This window comes from Thalassophryne amazonica, chromosome 3 (genome assembly GCF_902500255.1).
Source record: "Thalassophryne amazonica chromosome 3, fThaAma1.1, whole genome shotgun sequence".
NCBI lineage: Eukaryota > Metazoa > Chordata > Actinopteri > Batrachoidiformes > Batrachoididae > Thalassophryne > Thalassophryne amazonica.
The window spans coordinates 66,757,407-66,777,423 of record NC_047105.1 but is presented as its reverse complement, the minus strand read 5'-3'; the positions used below and the strand labels follow the sequence as shown (position 1 = coordinate 66,777,423).

The following is a 20,017-nucleotide window of genomic DNA, read 5'->3' as shown; positions in this document are numbered from 1 at the left end:
ACCAGTTTACCTAACTGGCTGCATGTTTTCGGAAGTGGGAGGAAGCCGCAGCACCGAGAGAGAACCCACGTGAACATGAGGAGAACATGCAAACTCTACACAGAAAGGCCCAGGTGGGTAGTGATCCCATGGCCTTCTTGCAGTGAGGTAATAGTGCTAACCACTAAGACACCATATCACAATTAATGATGAGTAATAACTAAATGCTAACATAATTGATAATATCTATTACTAAATCATGAAATTAAAAATTCAATGTACCAGAAGTAAAAAGTCAGAATGCATCATTTAACAGAGGGAATTTAAAAATTTTCCCCAAGGAATTTCCTCCTGGGTGCCCTCTTCTTTGATCACAGTGATGTTGTCTCCACTATAGTCATGCATCCATAGTGCTCATTCACTCATTCAAACTGCATTGGGCCCACACATTTTCAGGATATTTCTGAGCTATTCAGTGATGAAAGTATGTGTTTTTTCTGACAGCGTGTTTGACTGTTCACTGGGTTTCAGATCTGTCTCTTATGAATGATGTGCTCTTGTATTGAAATACAAAGTGACTACCTAACTTGGGCAGGGGTCACTGTCCCTGTTCCTGGGGGGCACCTGTCCTTCATGTTTTACAACTCTTGCTGCTCTGCTCACTCTTAATGATCTAAGTCAGGTGTTTTCAGCCATTCAAGAGCTATGAAACTCCTTTGGCTGTGCAGAGCAGGTGCTCTCAAGGAGCAGGGGTGTTCATCCCTGATAAGTTATCTTCATTGGTATTAAGCAGATATGAAGTGACCTCCTGGATATCACATATGTAAATGACTGAGATCTTGCGTCATCATACAAACAGACTATATAGAAACTTTTATAACTGAGGGACTCACTTTGAAGAAAGGTGAAACGTCTTAAAGACAAATCAGAGTCGTGGAGTGGATGGTTGCAAAGAAAACCTGCATTCTCTCAGCCCTTTCTGGAATGAGTTGAATACCCCTGTTGTATGAATGCAGTCTTTCACTGAGACTTGGATCTACATCTATTGTCTGTTCAATTATCCTGTCATTGTTAATGGCCCCTTCACACATATCACAATTTAAGTCAACTAGCACACGAAGGAGGAATTGCATGCCAATTGTGTAAAATCATAGCTGCCTCCTACACCTGTTGCTACAATTATTTGCACACACCAGCAGCTGAAGTGTGCCCTGTGAGAGCCCATTCGATGCTTCTTGCGGCAGATGTCGGCCAAATTCCAGCGTGAACATCTAACACCACTTGCTTGGCACTTAGAAAATGTGTGGCCATTTGTGCTGTTAGCACGAAAACAGTCAGCAGACAATCACTTTCGAGCTGGATGTGAAATTTGTCTAAGTGCCCCCACAACTGTGAAGTTGCCCAGTACACATGTGGCATGCCAGAGTGTCGGCTCCCCCCACAACAAGTGTGCGTGTGTTTCTCGTGCTCTCCCGTATTGGTGAATATGAGGCATCATTGTGAAATGTAGTCCCATTTACCAACTGTATGCTGACTTTCTGGTCAGTGGCATTTTGTGTCACTGTCCAGTGTACAACTAGTAGAAAAAAGGAGTGGGAATAATAGGAAGCCTTGGTGGACTCCAGAGTCAACTGAGAACGATTCATTGAAGAAGCCATTATGCGCAGCTCTGTATTGCTTAGTTAAAAAAAAAAAATACAGACACCTAGAATTGTCTGGACAATAAAAAGAGTTGCATGACTGTTGTTTCTAACTTCATTTGTTTGTACATGTTTGTTTTTCTGGTCACTATGCACGCAGAATTTCATTGTCCATTTTGGTTTGAGTTGTGGAATATCTTTGTAAAGTTGGGTCACAAAGTAGTGAGTCCAAATCATATTCAGAATAGTGTGACAGTGTGTTTGAGCCTCACTTTGTGGTAGAAGTTCATGCCACCATGCAAACTCCGGCCCAGCTCACCCCACAGTCCTGTGAGAAATGTGACACAACCCTGAGCTCTCCGTTATGCCATTTCTGTCTGTGTGCACTGCATTGTGTGTGTGTGTGTGTGTGTGTGTGTGTGTGTGTGTGTGTGTGTGTGTGTGTGGCTGCCACTGCGTGTGCAGGGCGGGGGACACAGGCCTCCATTTTTACCAGGACGTTTGCTGCAGCTGTCCACTGGCATGCCAAAAGGATCGGCTCAGTTGTGAGACAGACAGGGGTTCACAAGTAAACTGTGGGCACGCAAAGGTTTTTGATCCAGGAAGGTTTACAGTCGCTGTCTTCGGCTCGACCAGGACCTGCAGCCCAGCCATGGCGGATCAGTACCAGTACAATGCCAGTGAAGCGAAGATTGTGAAGGATAGCCACACCAAGGAGATTGATCTGATCAACAGAGACCCCAAGCAGATCAATGACGACGTCGTGAAGGTTTGTGAAGCACCGCCCTGTCGCAGCGGCACCATTAATATCATGACCTTTACCGGATTATGCATGAAAGCATGTGGAGAAAATGTAAAGTGAGCAAAGAGGAGAACATTACGATACTTGGATGGAAAGTCTCTAAATAGACCAAAAGCTATTCCTGTTGGCCTGTGCCGTACTTTATTTTTGGAATGGCGTAGTGTGAAATTGAAACACGGTGCCATCGTGTTTTATTTAGGATGGAAGACTGTTTATTCTCTAACTGTTGCCATGTTGGCTTATCCTTTCAAAATATTATTTTTTGTCAAGATGATGCTGAATATACAAGATTAACAAATGTTTGAATGAAGGAGGTTCATGTAAACGTTTTCAGTGGTCGAGGTTAATTCTGTGCTACGAGTAGAGCAAGTGTTTATTGTCCACATCGTTCACTTTGGGTCATTTACAGACCTGTTCATGTCTGTTTTCAGAAAAAGGCATTGATAAACATTATTTTTTTAACTGTATGATAACATTGATAAACATTGCTAAATAAGTGTCTGGGTGTTGTATTCATCTTTGGCGACTGCATTTGTGTGCACGAACTCCTGTTGTCAATAAGGTTTGTTTAGAAAAGAGTAAATTTTGCAGACTAAAATTTATTGTGCTACAAATGCATTTGATCCCAGTCTGTCACTTTTCTTCAACCGCTTACTCCAACTAAGGGTCATGGGGGAGTTGGAGCCTATCCCAGCAGTCATAGGACATGGGGGGGGGGGGGGGGGGGGTACATCCTGGACAGGACACCAGGCTGTCGCATGGCCACTACAGACAGACGAACACATTCACGCCTGCACACACACCTACGGACAATTTAATGTTTCCAATCCACCCAGTGGTGGGCACAGATAACCAAAAAATTAACTTCGATAACAGATAATCAGATAACTGAAAAGTTATCTGATATAAAGATAAAACAATAAACCACCCAAAAATGTATCGGAAGTTACAGATAACCGATAGATAAATTCCAATATTATCTCTGGCACATTTACAACTACTAGTAAAACAAATTTAATAGCTTCTAATAATATTAAAAATAACAACAGACCCAAACAGTGAGACCACACTTTTTTTCTTTCAACAGTCTGCCCCTGTTGGAAGCTCTTGTTTACTACAGCGGTCTGAGCACAGAGACACCCTGAGAGCAGCCGTAAAGCCAGCTCTCTATCAATGACAAAGCTCCGGTCATGCAGAGGTCTTGAAAAATAAAGTCATATTGAGTTATGGTGTTGATTTATAAATAACATTAATACCGATAGAATAACTCCATTAATGTCAATTTTGTCATTTGTACAAAGTTAAAATATAACATATATCTTTTAATGTTGAATAATGCACTAATTCTGACGTTTTGTAACAAAGAGACAGATCGCAAAGGATTCTGGGTAAACGTGCCTCTGCAGTCATTCACTATGTAAACCAACACGTTAATGTGACGTCTGTCGTGTGTTGGTGTTTAAATGTGCTTTTGTAAAATATCCATTTTTTTATTTGTAAAAACAGGCATTTTTACGGAGCCCTGGAAGTGTCATCGCAAAATCTTTTGCATGTGGAGAGAATGTGCGCATGTTTGCACACATTCTCTCCACATTCTCTCTTTACAACATTCATTTGATGTTGTAAAATGTGCTTTACAGTGTGCGAGATGATTTTTCATGCAGGAATTTTTTGGACCAAGTTTCAGGTTAATCGTGCGTCCTGCATCGTGTAGTGTTCATGGAGTATCAAGCTGCGGTCAACATCTGACGACCACCTCCTGATCGCCGATCATATGGTCGAATGAGAATCAAACCTGTTTAATATATTATTGTGGTCGGCCGTCGTGAGGTTATCCTGCTGCTGAAAGCTACAAGCAGCATCCAACCGTTCGCACTGTGCCTGTGCAAACACTGCAGAGCTGTCTTGTAATAATGTTATTATTATTATTATTATTATTATTATTATTATTATGCAGTTGTTTTGTTTTTAAACTTCATCTGTAAAAAAAAAGCCATTTGCAAAGCAAAAAAGTTGATTTGACAATCATCTGACATAACCGGGGTCAAAATAAATAGAACACTGCCATCTACTGGTTCCCAGACACTGCCAGGAACACTACTGGCCAGTAGATGCTAGATGGCAGTAGAGGCTTTCAAAACAAATTCTAGATAATCCCTGTCTGCTCACATTTAAAATGCGTGGAATTTAACAAATGCAATTCAAAAAATCAACGTCTAGAAATGCAGAGAATATATTCAAGAGAGTTTTAGGCACTAGAGTTTAATGCTGTTGTCCGTGGAGCCTGAACAGAGTGTCTGAAATGCATTTGTCCTGTCATGACGTACTGAGATTACATCATCCTACCCAAAATGCACTGCGGGGCAGAGCATGTGCTCACAAAACCTTAAAAATTAGCACATTACTTTAAAACTAAAACATATATCTGATATCAGCTTTGTTTATTTTGTTTATCGGTTTAAAAGCTATCGGACAAAAATTAATCGGAAGATAATTTGTCTGATAATGGTTTTTAAAGTTATCTAAAAAGATAATCCGATACTGAAAACATTATCTTCTATAAATATCTGTTATCGGATTATCGGAAGTGTGCCCACCACTGAATCCACCTAACCTGTATGTCTTTGGATGTGGGAGGAAGCTGGAGCACATGGAAAGAACCCACGCAAGCATGGAGAGAACACGCAAACTCCACACAGAAAGGCCACAGTTGGGAATCGATCCCATGACCTTCTTGCAGTGAGGCAACAGTGCTAATGAAAGATCTAAGACTTCTTCTATTTATAGAAAAGGTTTATTTCTCTAATTTTGTTAATTTTATCCACAAATGTATTAAAATTCATGTGAGTGAATAAGATCATCCATCCACCTGTCTGGTGTGCCACAGCAAGATGCTGATTAAACAGCCTGATTATTGCACTACTGCACATTGCACTGGTCATACTTAAAGGTCACTCTATAAAGCGTGCAGTTGGTCTTGTAGTGCAGCAGATAACAGAAAAAGTAAGTAAGTAAACTTGATTTATATAGTGATTTTTATAGACAAAGGTCACAAAGAGCTTTACGAGATAAACTATCACAATACAAAAATAAAAATGTTGTGGTGCCAACTGTCTAAAAGCTTTGGAAAGCCTGTTTAAAAAAGAGAGTCTTGAGTTGCTTTGAAAGTCTCTATACAATCCAGGGAGCACAAGGAGAAGGGCAGTTCATTCCAGAGACGAGGTGCTGCGGCTTTAAAAGATCTGTCACCTCGGGTTTTGAAGCAGGTCTTGGGAACCATCAGCAGGTTCTGTCCTGAAGATCTCAGACTGTGGGCAGAAGTGTAGGGCTGGATCAGGTCAGCAATATATTCAGGAGCCTGTCTGTGAAGGGCTCTGAATGTCAAAATGAGTATTTTAAAGTTTATTCTGAAAGCAACCAGAAGCCAATGAAGAGACTCCAGAATGGGAATAATGTGGGCTCTCCTATTAATGTGGGTCAGAAGTCTCGCAGCAGAATTCTGGCACATTGTAAGCATTTCGCCTCCTTCTTATTGAGACAGGTGAACAAGCCATTACAGTAGTCCAGCCGTGAGGAAATAAACACATGGATAATTGTCTCCAACTCATTATGAGATAGTATATGTCTCAGCTTGGTGATATTACGAAGAAAAAAATCCTTCAAATGGTGATGCAAGCACCAAATTTGCCACAAATACACCTTAGACATTACCCTTTTGAAAAGGCAGGGTGTCCACTTGAACTTTCATTAGGCAGCCAGGTAGGGATCAATTGAAGAATTACACATGGGTCAAAGTAAAAGATGCTCCAATCAAATTCAAAACTACACCACATTATTTGTCTGATCACAAAGATTCCAACTTGAACTTGTCTGACCTTTACTTTGCAAACATTCAACACAGTAAAAACTATTCCATTCATTAATCCAATAATTTGCACCACTTTTTTTTTTTTTTACAAAAATTGGAGCAACTTTGACTCCTGTACAAACTGAAATTGACCTTTGTCACCATTTTTGCTATTTTGTACCCCATAACCAGTGTTGCCACAGTAACTTTGAAAAGTTACTTTATTAGTTACTTTAAACCGTTACATTTTACATTTACTTTATACAGTTACTTCATTATGAGCTACAGACAACTTGTTGGCAGCTGCTGAATGTAACTGATAAAGTAACTAGCAAGCTAACTTTGTTATTTTTAAGATTGAGTAGTCAGAAAAGCAACCATTAGTTTCTTTGCTGATTAGTTAGTTTGCTGATTAAGCGTAACCAAGTTATATTAGGAGTTACATTATTAGTTACATTACTTATTACTTACAAGTTGTCAGCAGTGCCTAGTAAACTAACTGCATAAAGCTGCTAATGAAGTAACTGTATAAAGTAACAGTATATAGCTGTTAATTAACTAATAAAGTAACTTTTCATAGTAACTGTGGCAACACTGTTCATAACTCCATAGAATTCAGTCACAGATAGTCCAAACTATACCTTTTTGAAATCTTTATGATCAGAAAAATAATATGGAATACGTTTCAATATAATTGGAGCATTTTTAAATTTCAACCCCTGTGTAATTCTCCAATTGGCCCCTACCTGGTCGCCTATTGAAAATTCAAGTGAACATTCTGCTTTTTCAAAAGAGTAATGTCTAAGGAGTATTTGTGCCAAATTTGGTGCTTGCATCACCATTTGAAGGATTCCTCTGTAAATATTCTCTTATCTGCTGCACTACTGAAGGTTTGTGTTGATGAAGAAGCGAGGTTACACATGGTCTGTGGTTGGAAATGAACATTCACTTCATGTGCAGCAGCTCTGGTGGCCAATTCTGCAATCATGACAGTTGCATGATCCTTCAAAACTTGTGACATCTGTGGCATTTTGTTGTGCACATTTTAGAGTAGCCTTTAAGTACGTCTGTGGAACAATCATGCTGTTTATTCAGCATCTTGATATGCCACAATAGCCACTTAGGTGCTCACTAACACAGATTTTTACCCTGCGCACCAGTGAAGCGGCGCAGCATAGTATTGTTTTCACTGGTGTGTGTTTGTGTGCGTATGTGTGTCTGTGGACAAGATAACTCAAAAACAGCTGAATGGATTTCCTTCACACTTGGTAAGAATATGACTTGGATAGATTTCTAGAGATGATTTGATTTTGGAGATATTTGGTCAAAGACTAAGAAAAACATGGATGGGTGATTTCCAGCATTTATTGATCAGTAAAATATTAGTGATTGATTGGTAATTTGTTATTGTTTGGTATGAATGATGTCATGATAAAGTCAAACAGACGTCATATGATAAAGTCATACGTAGTCAAAAACATCATTACAGACATATGCATACGTGTACATTATAATGGCATATTTGCAAATAAAAAAAAAGAAACAAGCAAAACAACAACAAAAATTAATAAAACTTGATTTCTTGGAAGGTGTATTACACAGTAGATGACATCAGTAATAATTCAATGATTTTAAAAACCTGATGAAAATCAGTCTGACTTATAGCCTCACCACAAAGGGGAAAGACATCCATGTAATGGTATGTCTGTCTGCCTGAAATTATCTGAATGCTTTGTCTTATAAACTGTAGGAGGTCACATGAAAGATATTGCATATATTTTATACATGAAAAGTGGTCCAACATTTTACTTATTTCTATCTATTTAGTCTTATCTATTTAGACCATTCAGAAGATTCAGACGGCTTTCGGTGGCTTTTCAATTGTGTGACTATCCGAAAAATTGTGGAAGAGGTGAGCATGTCACAACATGTCCTGTGAGGCTTCATCACGGAGGCGCTTTTGCTGCGCCATCAGCTTCGTGCCGATGAATTTCGCCGCCACTCTTTTCATGGCCAAATCTTCTTTCACAGTGGAATGTGCCAAAAAAGTGCTGATGTCCACCTCTTCCGCAATTTCTCGGATAGTCACACGACGGTCCCACATCACCACAGCGTTCACTTTGGAAATGACCTGGTCATTTCAGCATGTTGATGGCCGACTGGAGCGCGGCACACTCTCCACCGTTGTGCGGCCGTCTTTAAACCGGTTGTACCGCTCCTTAATCTTTGTGATGCCCATAGGATCGTCACCGAAAGCCGTCTGAATAATCCGAATGGTTTCCACCTGGCTGTCGCCCAGTTCTTGGCAAAATTTGATGCAGTCGCGCTGCTCCAGTTGTTCCGCCATTTCCTTGCAAAGAAAAATGACGAGAGACTCCACCCATCGTCACACAAAGGCTGCTTACAAGCAAATGATGCAACCGACAGGAGTGAAAAAAATCACGCATGCGCACAAAGGTTCAAGGTTGGCTCATGCAAGCACACGTGATTCAAATCCATCAGGTTTTTGCAAAAAATAAAAAGGTCGGATACTTTTCTAACATACCTCGTATACATATCTATATTTCTGGCACTGATTGGTTTTTGCAAAATGTGACTTTAGCAATGCAAAAATGTCACATTGAGCAGATAAAATGACATTTTTGTGTACTTTTTATGGGAAATGGTCAGTAAATTGTTGCTTCTGTACTCATCCCATCGAACAAGATGCAGGAGAATAAAAGGTTTTGGCTGTGCAGTGCTGCACCTGCCATCCCCACCGTGGGTTTACAATAATTATCCACTCATAGTAGAGCCTCAGCTGACAATATAACAACTAGCTTATAAAACACAGACTTCATGGTAGGTACTAAAATTAAAAACTTCCTCTCATGCATCTTTCATGAGGGAAACTTTGGCTTCTAAAAATGTGTTTAGAATTGTTTGGACTGCTAATTAAAAGCTATTCCACATATTTGCCACCACGCCACTACTTTAGGCTTTTTGTGCTGTGAAGTATAAGACAGATAACTGGTGTGTCTGCATAAATTTGACCCAAGCACTCTGTTTCCTGCACAGGCATAATCCTACATTTAAGACCGGCTGTGCGCGCATGCATGGCTTGTGTTGGCAGTGCATGAATAAAAAGTAATGTTCACAAAAAGGTGTTCAGTAATAATAATCTTTGAAATCTTCTCTTAGGTGGACTTTGAGGATGTCATCGCAGAGCCTGATGGGACACACAGTCTGGACGGGGTGTGGAAACTCAGCTACACCACCTTCACTGTGTCCAAGTACTGGTGCTACCGCATTTTGTCCGCTGTCTTCGGTATTCCTGTTTCTCTGCTATGGGGTTTCCTGTTTGCGTGCATCTCCTTCTGCCACATCTGGGCAGTAGTGCCCTGCATCAAGAGCTGCCTGATCGAGTCTCAGTGCGTCAGCCGCATCTACTCTCTCTGTATCCAGACCTTCTGCGATCCCTTCTTCGAAGCTCTGGGCAAGATCTTCAGCGGCATGCGCGTGGCATTGCGCAAAGAAGTCTAACAACTTTCACCGTAGTGTTTCTAGTATGATGGGATGAAATGTGGCGTCTTTTTATACACCCTGAGATCAGTCCTAGCATCTTGCGTATCTGCTGACACCGCTTCTCGTTTCCTTGCATGTTCTTTGTGCTCCCGTCCTCAGAGCTCTGAGTATCAACACTAGTGGAAGCAGAAGCTCTGTGACAGCTGCAGCAGGCGGCATGGTTTTGTCACAGCACTGGCACGCCTACAGGGCTCAGGGCTCCTCATTGCGGAAGAAGAATATGGCCCAAATGCGAGAACAAACCACCTGCCCTCGCTTATGTGCGTGCCATAGCCACAACTGCTTCTCATCCACCACAAATTAAATGAATTCCCACTGCTGCACCTTGTGGAAAACACTGTCTCTGTGCATTCATTTAGCTGTAGTTAAAGTTCTGTGGGTCCTGTATGTCACTGTGCCTGATATTTCTGTCGACACACAAGCAAGCATATTATTATTATAACAGCTGTGGTTTAAAAAAAAACTGGATTAGTTTTTCTCCAATGCTTTGACACAGTATTTAAAATATTATCTGGTTTGGTCCAATAAAATGATATATTTCCAGATTATGCTGCTTCTTTTGAGCCGCAGTAGACACGGCTTTTTTTTTTTTTTTGGTTAAAGCTTTCCAGTTTTGTATTATAACATGGTGAAGAGTGAAACATTAAGCTTAATTGTTTGCAATTTCAGTCAAATGTGTTACAGGCTGCCTCGCTGCCAAAGTGCAATAAAAAGCCTCTCTGTGAGACTCATTTTGTTTGGTGCTGTGGTTTTGATTTACTCAAAAGTCAATCAATCAATCAATCAATTTTTTTTTTATATAGCGCCAAATCACAACAAACAGTTGCCCCAAGGTGCTTTATATTGTAAGGCAAGGCCATACAATAATTATGTAAAACCCCAACGGTCAAAACGACCCCCTGTGAGCAAGCACTTGGCTACAGTGGGAAGGAAAAACTCCCTTTTAACAGGAAGAAACCTCCAGCAGAACCAGGCTCAGGGAGGGGCAGTCTTCTGCTGGGACTGGTTGGGGCTGAGGGAGAGAACCAGGAAAAAGACATGCTGTGGAGGGGAGCAGAGATCGATCACTAATGATTAAATGCAGAGTGGTGCATACAGAGCAAAAAGAGAAAGAAACAGTGCATCATGGGAACCCCCCAGCAGTCTACGTCTATAGCAACATAACTAAGGGATGGTTCAGGGTCACCTGATCCAGCCCTAACTATGAGCTTTAGCAAAAAGGAAAGTTTTAAGCCTAATCTTAAAAATAGAGAGGGTGTCTGTCTCCCTGATCTGAATTGGGAGCTGGTTCCACAGGAGAGGAGCCTGAAAGCTGAAGGCTCTGCCTCCCATTCTACTCTTACAAACCCTAGGAACTACAAGTAAGCCTGCAGTCTGAGAGCGAAGCGCTCTATTGGGGTGATATGGTACTATGAGGTCCCTAAGATAAGATGGGACCTGATTATTCAAAACCTTATAAGTAAGAAGAAGAATTTTAAATTCTATTCTTCAGTGAAAAGTTGCATGTCAAGCAACTTCTTACTTTTAAATGTGGACAAGACCGAAATTATGGTCCTTGGTCCAGTGACACATCAACATCAGTTTGACCAGCGAGCGCTTAACCTAGGCTCATGTGTTACACATCATACTGACAAAGTGAGGAACCATGGGGTGATTTTTGATCCCACACTGTCCTTTGACCTACACATTAGAGGTATCACAATGACCTCTTTCTTTCACCTTCAAAACATAGTGAAGATTAATCCCATCCTGTCTATGGCTGATGCAGAGACTCTGATCCATACATTTGTCTCTTCTAGACTGGACAACTGCAATGTTCTATGCTCTGGTTTACCGCAATCCAGGATTTGGGGTCTCCAATTGGTTCAATATGCTGCTGCCAGAGTTTTGACAAGAAGCAGAAGGCTGACCACATTACACCAATTTTGGCCTGTCTTCACTGGCTTCCTGTTTCTGTGAGGTCAGATTTTAAGGTTTTGCTACCAACCTATAAAATTATTGACGGACTGGCACCTCTCTACTGAGCTGACCCAATTACACCCTATGTACCGGCCTGGGTTCTGCGTTCTCATGGCGCTACTTTGTGTCCCTAGGGTGAATAAAAAGTCTGCAGGTTACAGAGCCTTCTCTTATAGTGCCCTGTTTTGTGGTATGATCTCCCGGCGTAGTCAGATTATGTAGACACATTCAAGCCCAGGCTTAAGATGTATCTATTCTCCCTCTCATATGACTAGCATACTGGCATAGTATGGAACTGTGCTTCCTATCCCTTTAACTCATCTTATTAGCAACAGAACAGAACTTCATCTAAATTGTGGGTCTGTTTGTGAAGTTCAGGGCTAGCTGCTGGTAATCACCTCAATATTCTCTCTACTTCCTTGTCGATTTACTGCTGGTGAACTCCTACCTTAGGTGCAGTTATTTTCTGCCAACTGATTCTGCTGTTTTTCTCCCTGTCCGAAGCACTGATGACATTGTGAAAGGCTGATGGCTGTGCACCACAGGGCGCTGGACTGACCAGGAGATGCCCTGGCTGAAGTTGACACAGCATACTGCAGTCTGATTTTGGAATGTACGCTTCCATGAGGACAGCTTGTGCTGTGGCCCACTGATGATGTGATGGATGGACACTGGCCCTGCACCCCAGGGCGACCCCCTACCTGTGGTGCCAATGACTGCATGCTCATCTCAATAATGCACTTGGTTTTTGATGCTATTCTTGTTTTTTCAGCTTGTTAAAACCTTGTAACTCAGAATGGCCTAAGCAGTGAGTCACCCCTCTGAGTCTGGTCTGCTTGAGGTTTTTTCCTCAACATCATCAAAGGGAGTTTTCCTTACCACTGTTACCTGTGTGCTTGCTCTAGGGCTGGGGTGACCAACCATTTGTGAACCAAGATTTACTTTTAACGTTGTTAGTGTATCGAGATCTACCAAGCCATATCAATAGCCATAGTATAGCCACAATTTATTGTGCACCAATATAATAACAGTTTTCTGGCAGAAAGATAAAGTTTTAACAACAACAATACATTATTGAAGTAAATGTGCATGGTGCAAAGAATAAGCACAAGTAGACAAGTAGGCTTACAACTGGCCCATAACAACACAACAACAAATAACCCAAATAATACAATGCCTAATTCAAGTTGGAAAAGTTGTTCTTAACCTTAGTGGGACTTCTGGCACTGAGAGGAGGAAGCTAGTCTTTCATAGTGCGGACAGTAAGAGCGGAGTGCCAGCCGTAAGTAGGTGACAAGGTGGTCATCAGTCATGGTGGATCTACATTTTGACTTGATGATTTTCATATGTGAAAAGGCAGACTCACACAAATATGTTGATCCAAAAAGTGCAGTCAAATTCTGTGCAGTTTGTCTGAGGTTGGGGTATTTCTCTTTCTGCATTAGATTGCAGAATTCCACATTCATGTCAGGTGTTACCCTGGATTTGAGCTCAAAGTAATTTTTCAGTATGAGGATCTCATTCTCAATAGCACAGCTATCCAGGTTGAAGAGTGTTGCCACTTTGGACATTATATAAGTCACATCTATATTTTCCCCAAATGGAAAACAGGGAAAACTGACAACAGGCTCAACTAGATGCAAAGTCAGTAAAGTGGCTGTCAAATTCTGACAAGATTCTTTGCACTTGATCATGCATTCTCATGTAATGTGCACTCTCAAGTCCACACAGTCTTTGCCCTGACACTTAAATTCTGTGTCCATGTGTGGACAATTCTGCAGGGTCACACTGTTGCAAACTGCTTGATAGCAGGTGTAACTTGCTTTTAAACATGTTCACAGAGCTGATCATGTTGATGATGTGTTTCTCTTTACCTTACATCACAACATTCAAGTTATTGAGCTTGTCAGTCAGATCAGTAAGAAAGGCTACCCAAGAGTCACTGACTGTCTTCTAGCTGTGCATATTCAGCATGGTTTGAACGTTTCAGAAATTCTTTAATTTTGGGCAATAATTCAGAAAACCTTTCCAGAAATTTACCTCTGCTGAGCCACGTAACATCTCTGTGCAGCAGCAGATCTGTGTGTTTTGCACCTGTCTCTTCCAGCTGTGCACAGAATCATCGCCTCTGCAGACTCCTGGCCCGAATAAAACACGCAATCTTGTTAGCCATATCCACCACATCTTCCATATTTATGGACTGTTGTGCTGCTAGCTGACCTTTCAATTCCTGGATTTTTGGGTACGCAGAAGCGATTTAGCTCATTTAGCTCATGTGGATAGTCTTGAAGTGGCACTCCAAATTCTCTTTCTTTGGTATTGCATTGCAGATAAGACAGATGTACTTGGTATTTGAATACAGGAAAAAGCAAATCCTACGCCCACTCAATGAAAATCACACATTTTAGATTTTTTAGCTTCCACCATTGTAGTATCCACTTGCTCTAGTCTAGCTTTTCACGCCCTTTCGAGTCCTTAGTTAGAACCTAGTAACCATACTCTGGTCACGTGCAGATAGAAAGAAGAGTGTTTGATTTTTTTGTTTTGTCATTATGCGATTGATTGGAACTCTGCCCGTGATCGACTGGGAGATCGCAATCGCTGGCTCACTGGTTGGTAAGGTTACTCGTGTGAAGTGCCTTGAGGTGGCTTTGCTGTGATTTGGTGCTGTAAAAATGAAATTAATTGAATTGAATTTGAATACAGCTGATCATCAGGGATGTCTTCTGGTTTCTGCTTTGTTCAATACCTGCATGGACTGAGTGTTGGGTACGGTTGTGGAAACCAGCATTTCTGGGTGCCTTTGTTGGTGAGGAAAGGTTTATTGACATTGATTTCAGATGATGCTGTGATCCTTGTTGTTTCAATGGATACCCTCAATGCAGCACTTGACAAGCTGAGTGAGGAAATGGAGTGCTTGGGTTTACGATTGTGTGGATCAAGACTAAGATCTCAGAGGAGAGGTATGACTTACACTGTGAGGGAATATCAGCATTGCTATTTTGGATATGTGCAAATTTCTCTGGTCATGATCTGGGACACAGGTACATCAGTGTTGAGGATGCCAGCGGCCGATGTCGGCTAAGGGGATGTCCATGTTTCACCCGGCTGTGAAACTTTACTTTGAAAGGTGGGAATGGATGGTTATGTGCCTGGGTGGTTGCCATTGTGTTCTGTAGTGTGGTGGATAAGGTGACATGCAACATCAATGCCTACAATGGAGTTACAATTAAACCGCAATATGTATGTAGTACTTTCATCTTTAATTCAAGGGGTTTAACAAAAATATTTCATTAATTGGACAAGCTAAATATAAGGAATATTGTGAATAGAAATCATCACTTTTACAACCACTTCTGTTTAGACAAGTCAAGGGATGGATACATGAACATTTCCAAGTCACTGAGTATGTGTTTGACTTCATTTACCTCAATCATGAAGAAAAAAAATCACTATAGCACTATATGCCAAATCTGTCCAGAGTAGGCAGCTCTCCAAAATGGAGTGACTATGCATTGAGACTTGTGAGGGGAGCCACCAAGACATGCATGTCAAGGAGTTATAAGCTGCTGTCACTGGGACTGGAGAAATGAGGCATCATGCAGCTTTAGTCTGTTGCATCACCAGTTGTACAGTTTTACAGTGGAAACAGAGAATTTTATTACAAAATAAAATACCTCACTCTGGCAACATCTACATTAAAATAAACATTCTAAACTTCATATGGCAGTATTTATTAGAGGATGATTTTGAATTTACTCAGTCTGTTGTTGACTGAAACTGTTTTATAAAATAATCTATGTCTTATAATTCAATAACACTCTCAAATTGACACAATACACAAAATAAGAACACAACTGACTAGACAACAAACTTAATTATATTACAACTGATGCTACAATTAATTCATGACATTTCACTTATATTCTCATTTCTTACAGAATAACAGCCCAGAATAATGGGTGACATTTTGCTTTGAAAGGCTTCCATTAACCACCCGGCATCTTGCACAGACTGAGATCTCGACACAATGCTGCTGTTTGGGGATACACGCTGAAAGCACGAGCGTGCTGCCAAAAACTGTGCAGGAACTCAGAGATCTTATTTATTCAGCATGGAAAAAACAACCACGTACAACATGTCAACGATATCTTTATACTGTACTGAAAGCAAATTCCATATTTAGCTACACGTGTAAATAAAACCATCATCACTGAGTGGATTTTAGCTTATTTTCTCTCTTTAAATTGTTTCTTTTTTTTTACAGCATTACCAGTGAGTGTAGGAACATGTCACATCTAACAATATCTGAAATAACACTTTACATATGTTTGGAAAGGCAAGAAAAGGAACAACATGGCCACAACAATTAGAACAGGTGAGTGGATTTACGCAAACTGATCCATAGTCTGGTGTCAACAAATGAGTGGTTGATGGCCCAACAAAGAAATTGTTGGAAATAGATGAAACATGTTGACCAAATTTTTTTTACGTCATTGTTCAGTTTGTTTCGTAGACCTAAAATGCATTGAACTTCATACCAAATATATATTTCATTACTGTTTAAATCTAAGACTTTTATTGGTTCCCCTACCCCCTTCTACTGGAGCTTTACCAGTATCCTCATGAGTCGTGACATTTCAGTTGATGCAGAAAGATTCTTTTACATGGTGGACATTTGTGTGATGCTCCTCTGACTGCTCGTGCTCTTCATAACGAAGGTGGAAGAGTTGCTCTTGTGACTGGAGTCGAAGTCATGCTCGCCGCGACACTGGGATGACTTGAAATAACGAGCAGAACAACAGAGAAAGTGCTGCCTGAGATCATGGAAGAGATGGCCGGCAAAGTACATGTAGATCCACGGATTGCAGCAGCTGTTCAGGCTGGCCAGAAGCATGGAGATGATGAAGGGCATGGCTACAGAAGAGGAAAGAGCACAAGAAGACATTTACACCAAATCTGGAGACAACCACATACGTGTTTTCTTGAGGACATCAACATATATCATTGTGTTGCCCGGATCCATGGGCTCTATGAGTTGTTGTTGCCCTTTCGGCTTCCCATTTGGGGTCACAGCCAGATGCGCATTGGCATTTGCCACAGGTTTTATGCCCTTCCTGACACAACTCCAATTTTACCTGAAGAAACACATACAGCCGCTGATGTTCCATCCAAGTACGAACCAGATCCCGCACTGTTTAATTTCTGAGATCTGACGGGATCAGGCTGACACAGAGCAGACTGGCTGCTGGGCTCCAGATTGGGTAGTACTTATAAAATAGGTACCTGACATTTTTCAATTGTGGTAATAAATTATGCAAAGTTTCTATCATAAGTTGGAATAGTGTGTGAGTCCAGAATGTTTTAAGAACCTTAGACCTCAACAGGATTTTAGAGGAAGACCTCAACCCTTTTATTTCCTGTTCATTTCCTATTTTTTTAATGTTAATTTACTGTCTAAATGTATTTATAAATTGTTTTAGGTGCTTTTTATCATATACACACTGTTATTATCATCATTATCATCATCATCATTCAGCGTACTGCACTTAAGTGGTTTAGCTCATATGTGGCTGAAAGGAGCTTTTCTGTTATGATTGGGGACCTCTCCTCATCAACTACTCCTCTGTGTTGTGGAGTGCCGCAGGGTTCTGTTCTTGGGCCTATTCTATTTTCTTTGTACATTCTGCCATTGGGGTCAATTATAATCCAGCACAACCTGTCCTTTCATTGCTATGCGGATGATCTACAAATCTATCTGCCTGTGAGGACTAATGGGAGTGATACTTTGTCATCATTATTTAATTGTATTCACGATGTAAAGCAGTCCCAAAACTTCCTTTACCTGAATGATAGTAAAACTGAGATCATGGTGTTTGAGCACTCTGGCATACCAAATGTGGTAACACCAAATTTTGGTGCCCTGGCTAATTATGTAAAACCAGCTGTCAAGAATTTGGGAGTGATATTTGACAGCTGTTTGAGGTTTGATCAACAGATAAACTCTGTTGTCAAAGCAAGTTTTTTCCAGCTTCGTCTTTGGCTAAAATAAAGCACTTCCTCAGTTTGTGTTGGTTTAATGTGCAAACCTTCTTTATTCTTTCTTCTTCATTACTTTAAAAGTGCGATATTTTCAGAAAAGGAAAACAGCTGTTGCAGCACAGATGTAGGTGCTAAAAAGTTTATTACGGTGCTGCACCTACGTCTGTGTTGCACCAGCTGTTTTCCTTTTCTATAAGTCAGCCCCACCTGGTTGCACCGGATTTTTGTGCTGTACAGAGAGCATGACAGCGTTGTTGTCATTGTGTTGATAAACTGTACAGAATTAGTCTGTTTATAAATGAAACCATGAGTGAAAGTGCGTTGCGTTTGTTCTACACTACCACGTGAAAGGTAAGTGAGATGTCTTTGCAACAGATGACAGGGTGTTTAAAGAATCAGAATCAGAAATGCCTTTATTGTCATTGTAATTTGCATTACAATGAGATTTGAGTGCAATCCCAAAAAGGTGCTTTCCGTGGTGCGAGTAATTTTTAGCTAAATAATGAAATTTAACGGTAACTTATTCAGAGTATATGTACAACTAATATAAACATAAGGTAAAATAAAATAAAATAAAATGTGGACCAAGTAAAATGTAAAACGAGAATTATATACAACTATGGAATCATATTGAACGGGAAAATTGCACATGGTTTACAGATACTGTACAAGAAACTTGAAAGGTGTGGATTAGAGTGATTTGTTATTGTTCAGTGCAGTGATCGCTCTGGGGAGAAAGCTGTCCCTGAGTCTGGTTGTCCTAGTTTTAATTGACCTATACCGTCGGCCGGAGGGTAGTAGGTCAAACACGTGGTTGCTGGGGTGGGATGTGTCTTTGCTGATGCTGGCAGCTCTGCTGAGGTAGCGAGAGCTGGCAATATCTTCCAGGCTGGGCAGAGAGCAACCAGTGATATCCTGGGCCATTTTGATCACCCTCTGCAGCTCTCTCCTGTCTGCTGCTGAGCACCCCCCGTACCACACTGTGATGCAGTACGTGAGGATGCTCTCGATGGTGGCTCTGTAGAACAACAGCAGCTTCTCCTCCAGATTGTTTCTCCTGAGCACCCTCAGGAAGTGGAGTCGCTGCTGGGCTTTCTTCACCACCACTGTGGTGTTGGCAGTCCAGGAGAGGCTGTCAGAGAGCTGCACTCCCAGGAACCTGATGGAGCTGTCCCTTTCCACACAGTCCCCAAGGATGTAGAGTGGGGCTGGGTCAGCCCTGTTCTTCCTGAAGTCCAGGATTATTTCTTTTGTTTTTATGGTGTTCAGTGGCAGGTTGTTAGCTGAACATGACGCTGTCAGTCGATTGACCTCATCTCTGTAGTCGGTCTCATCCCTCCCGAGATGAGCCCATTCATGGTGGTATCATCCGCAAACTTTATGATGGTATTTGTGGGATGTGTCGGAGAGCAGTCGTGCGTGTAATGGGTGAACAGGAGGGGGTTCAGTACACAGCCTTGAGGGGAACCGGTGCTGAGTGTGATGGTGGAGGAAAGGTGGGGCCAAGTTTCATGGACTGTGGGCAGTTTGTGAGGAAGTCCTTGATCCACTGGCAGATGGGGGTGGAGATGCCCAGATGTGTCATTTTCTGGACCAGGATCTCTGGGGTGATGTGGTTGAAGGCTGAGCTGAAGCCCAGGAACAGCATCCTCACATAGCTCCCCTGGTGCTCCAGGTGACTCAGTGCGGTGTGGAGAGCTGTGGTGATGGCGTCCTCTGTGGAGCGGTTTGCCCTGTAGACAAACTGGTGGGGGTCCAGAGTAGGAGGCAGACAGGCTCTGATGTGCTGAGAGACCAGTCTTTCAAAGCAGTTCATGACCACAGGCATAAGTGCAACAGGCCTGTAGTCATTTATACGCTCCATTGCTGGCTTCTTTGGGACTGGAATGATGGTGGAGGATTTGAGGCAGAGTGGAATGATGGCCTGTGACAGGGACAGGTTGAAGATGCAGATGAAAACTCCAGCCAGTTGTTTAGCACACACTTTGAGTACCTTTCCAGGTACACCATCGGGGCCGGCCGCCTTCCTTGTGTTCACCGCTTTCAGCACACGTCTCACTTCGTGTTCCTGAAGTGTTAGCATGCTAGTGCTAGGGTGGTGGGTGTGGAGTTGCTGCTGGTCTGTCTGCTTCGAAGCGGGCAAAGAAGCGGTTCAGCTCATCTGCCAACGAGGCATCAGACCTA

At 41.6% G+C, this 20,017-nt stretch overlaps 2 protein-coding genes across 2 annotated transcripts in view; one reads left to right on the top strand and one right to left on the bottom strand.

Moving 5' to 3' along the window:
- Positions 1 to 2,098: 2,098 nt before the first annotated feature.
- Positions 2,099 to 10,561, top strand: cav3 (caveolin 3). The gene is made up of 2 exons (XM_034166613.1): positions 2,099 to 2,388; positions 9,449 to 10,561. Exons 1-2 carry the CDS (start codon positions 2,272 to 2,274, stop codon positions 9,788 to 9,790), a joined length of 459 nt encoding a protein of 152 aa, XP_034022504.1. The 5' UTR covers positions 2,099 to 2,271; the 3' UTR covers positions 9,791 to 10,561.
- Positions 10,562 to 15,874: 5,313 nt separating this feature from the next.
- Positions 15,875 to 20,017, bottom strand: part of oxtr (oxytocin receptor) — a 48,366-nt gene continuing 44,223 nt past the window's right edge. The window contains exon 2 of the mRNA XM_034166612.1: positions 15,875 to 16,708. Coding sequence (XP_034022503.1) covers positions 16,455 to 16,708 — 254 coding nt within the window. The 3' untranslated portion in view covers positions 15,875 to 16,454. The remainder of the gene's footprint in view (positions 16,709 to 20,017) is intronic.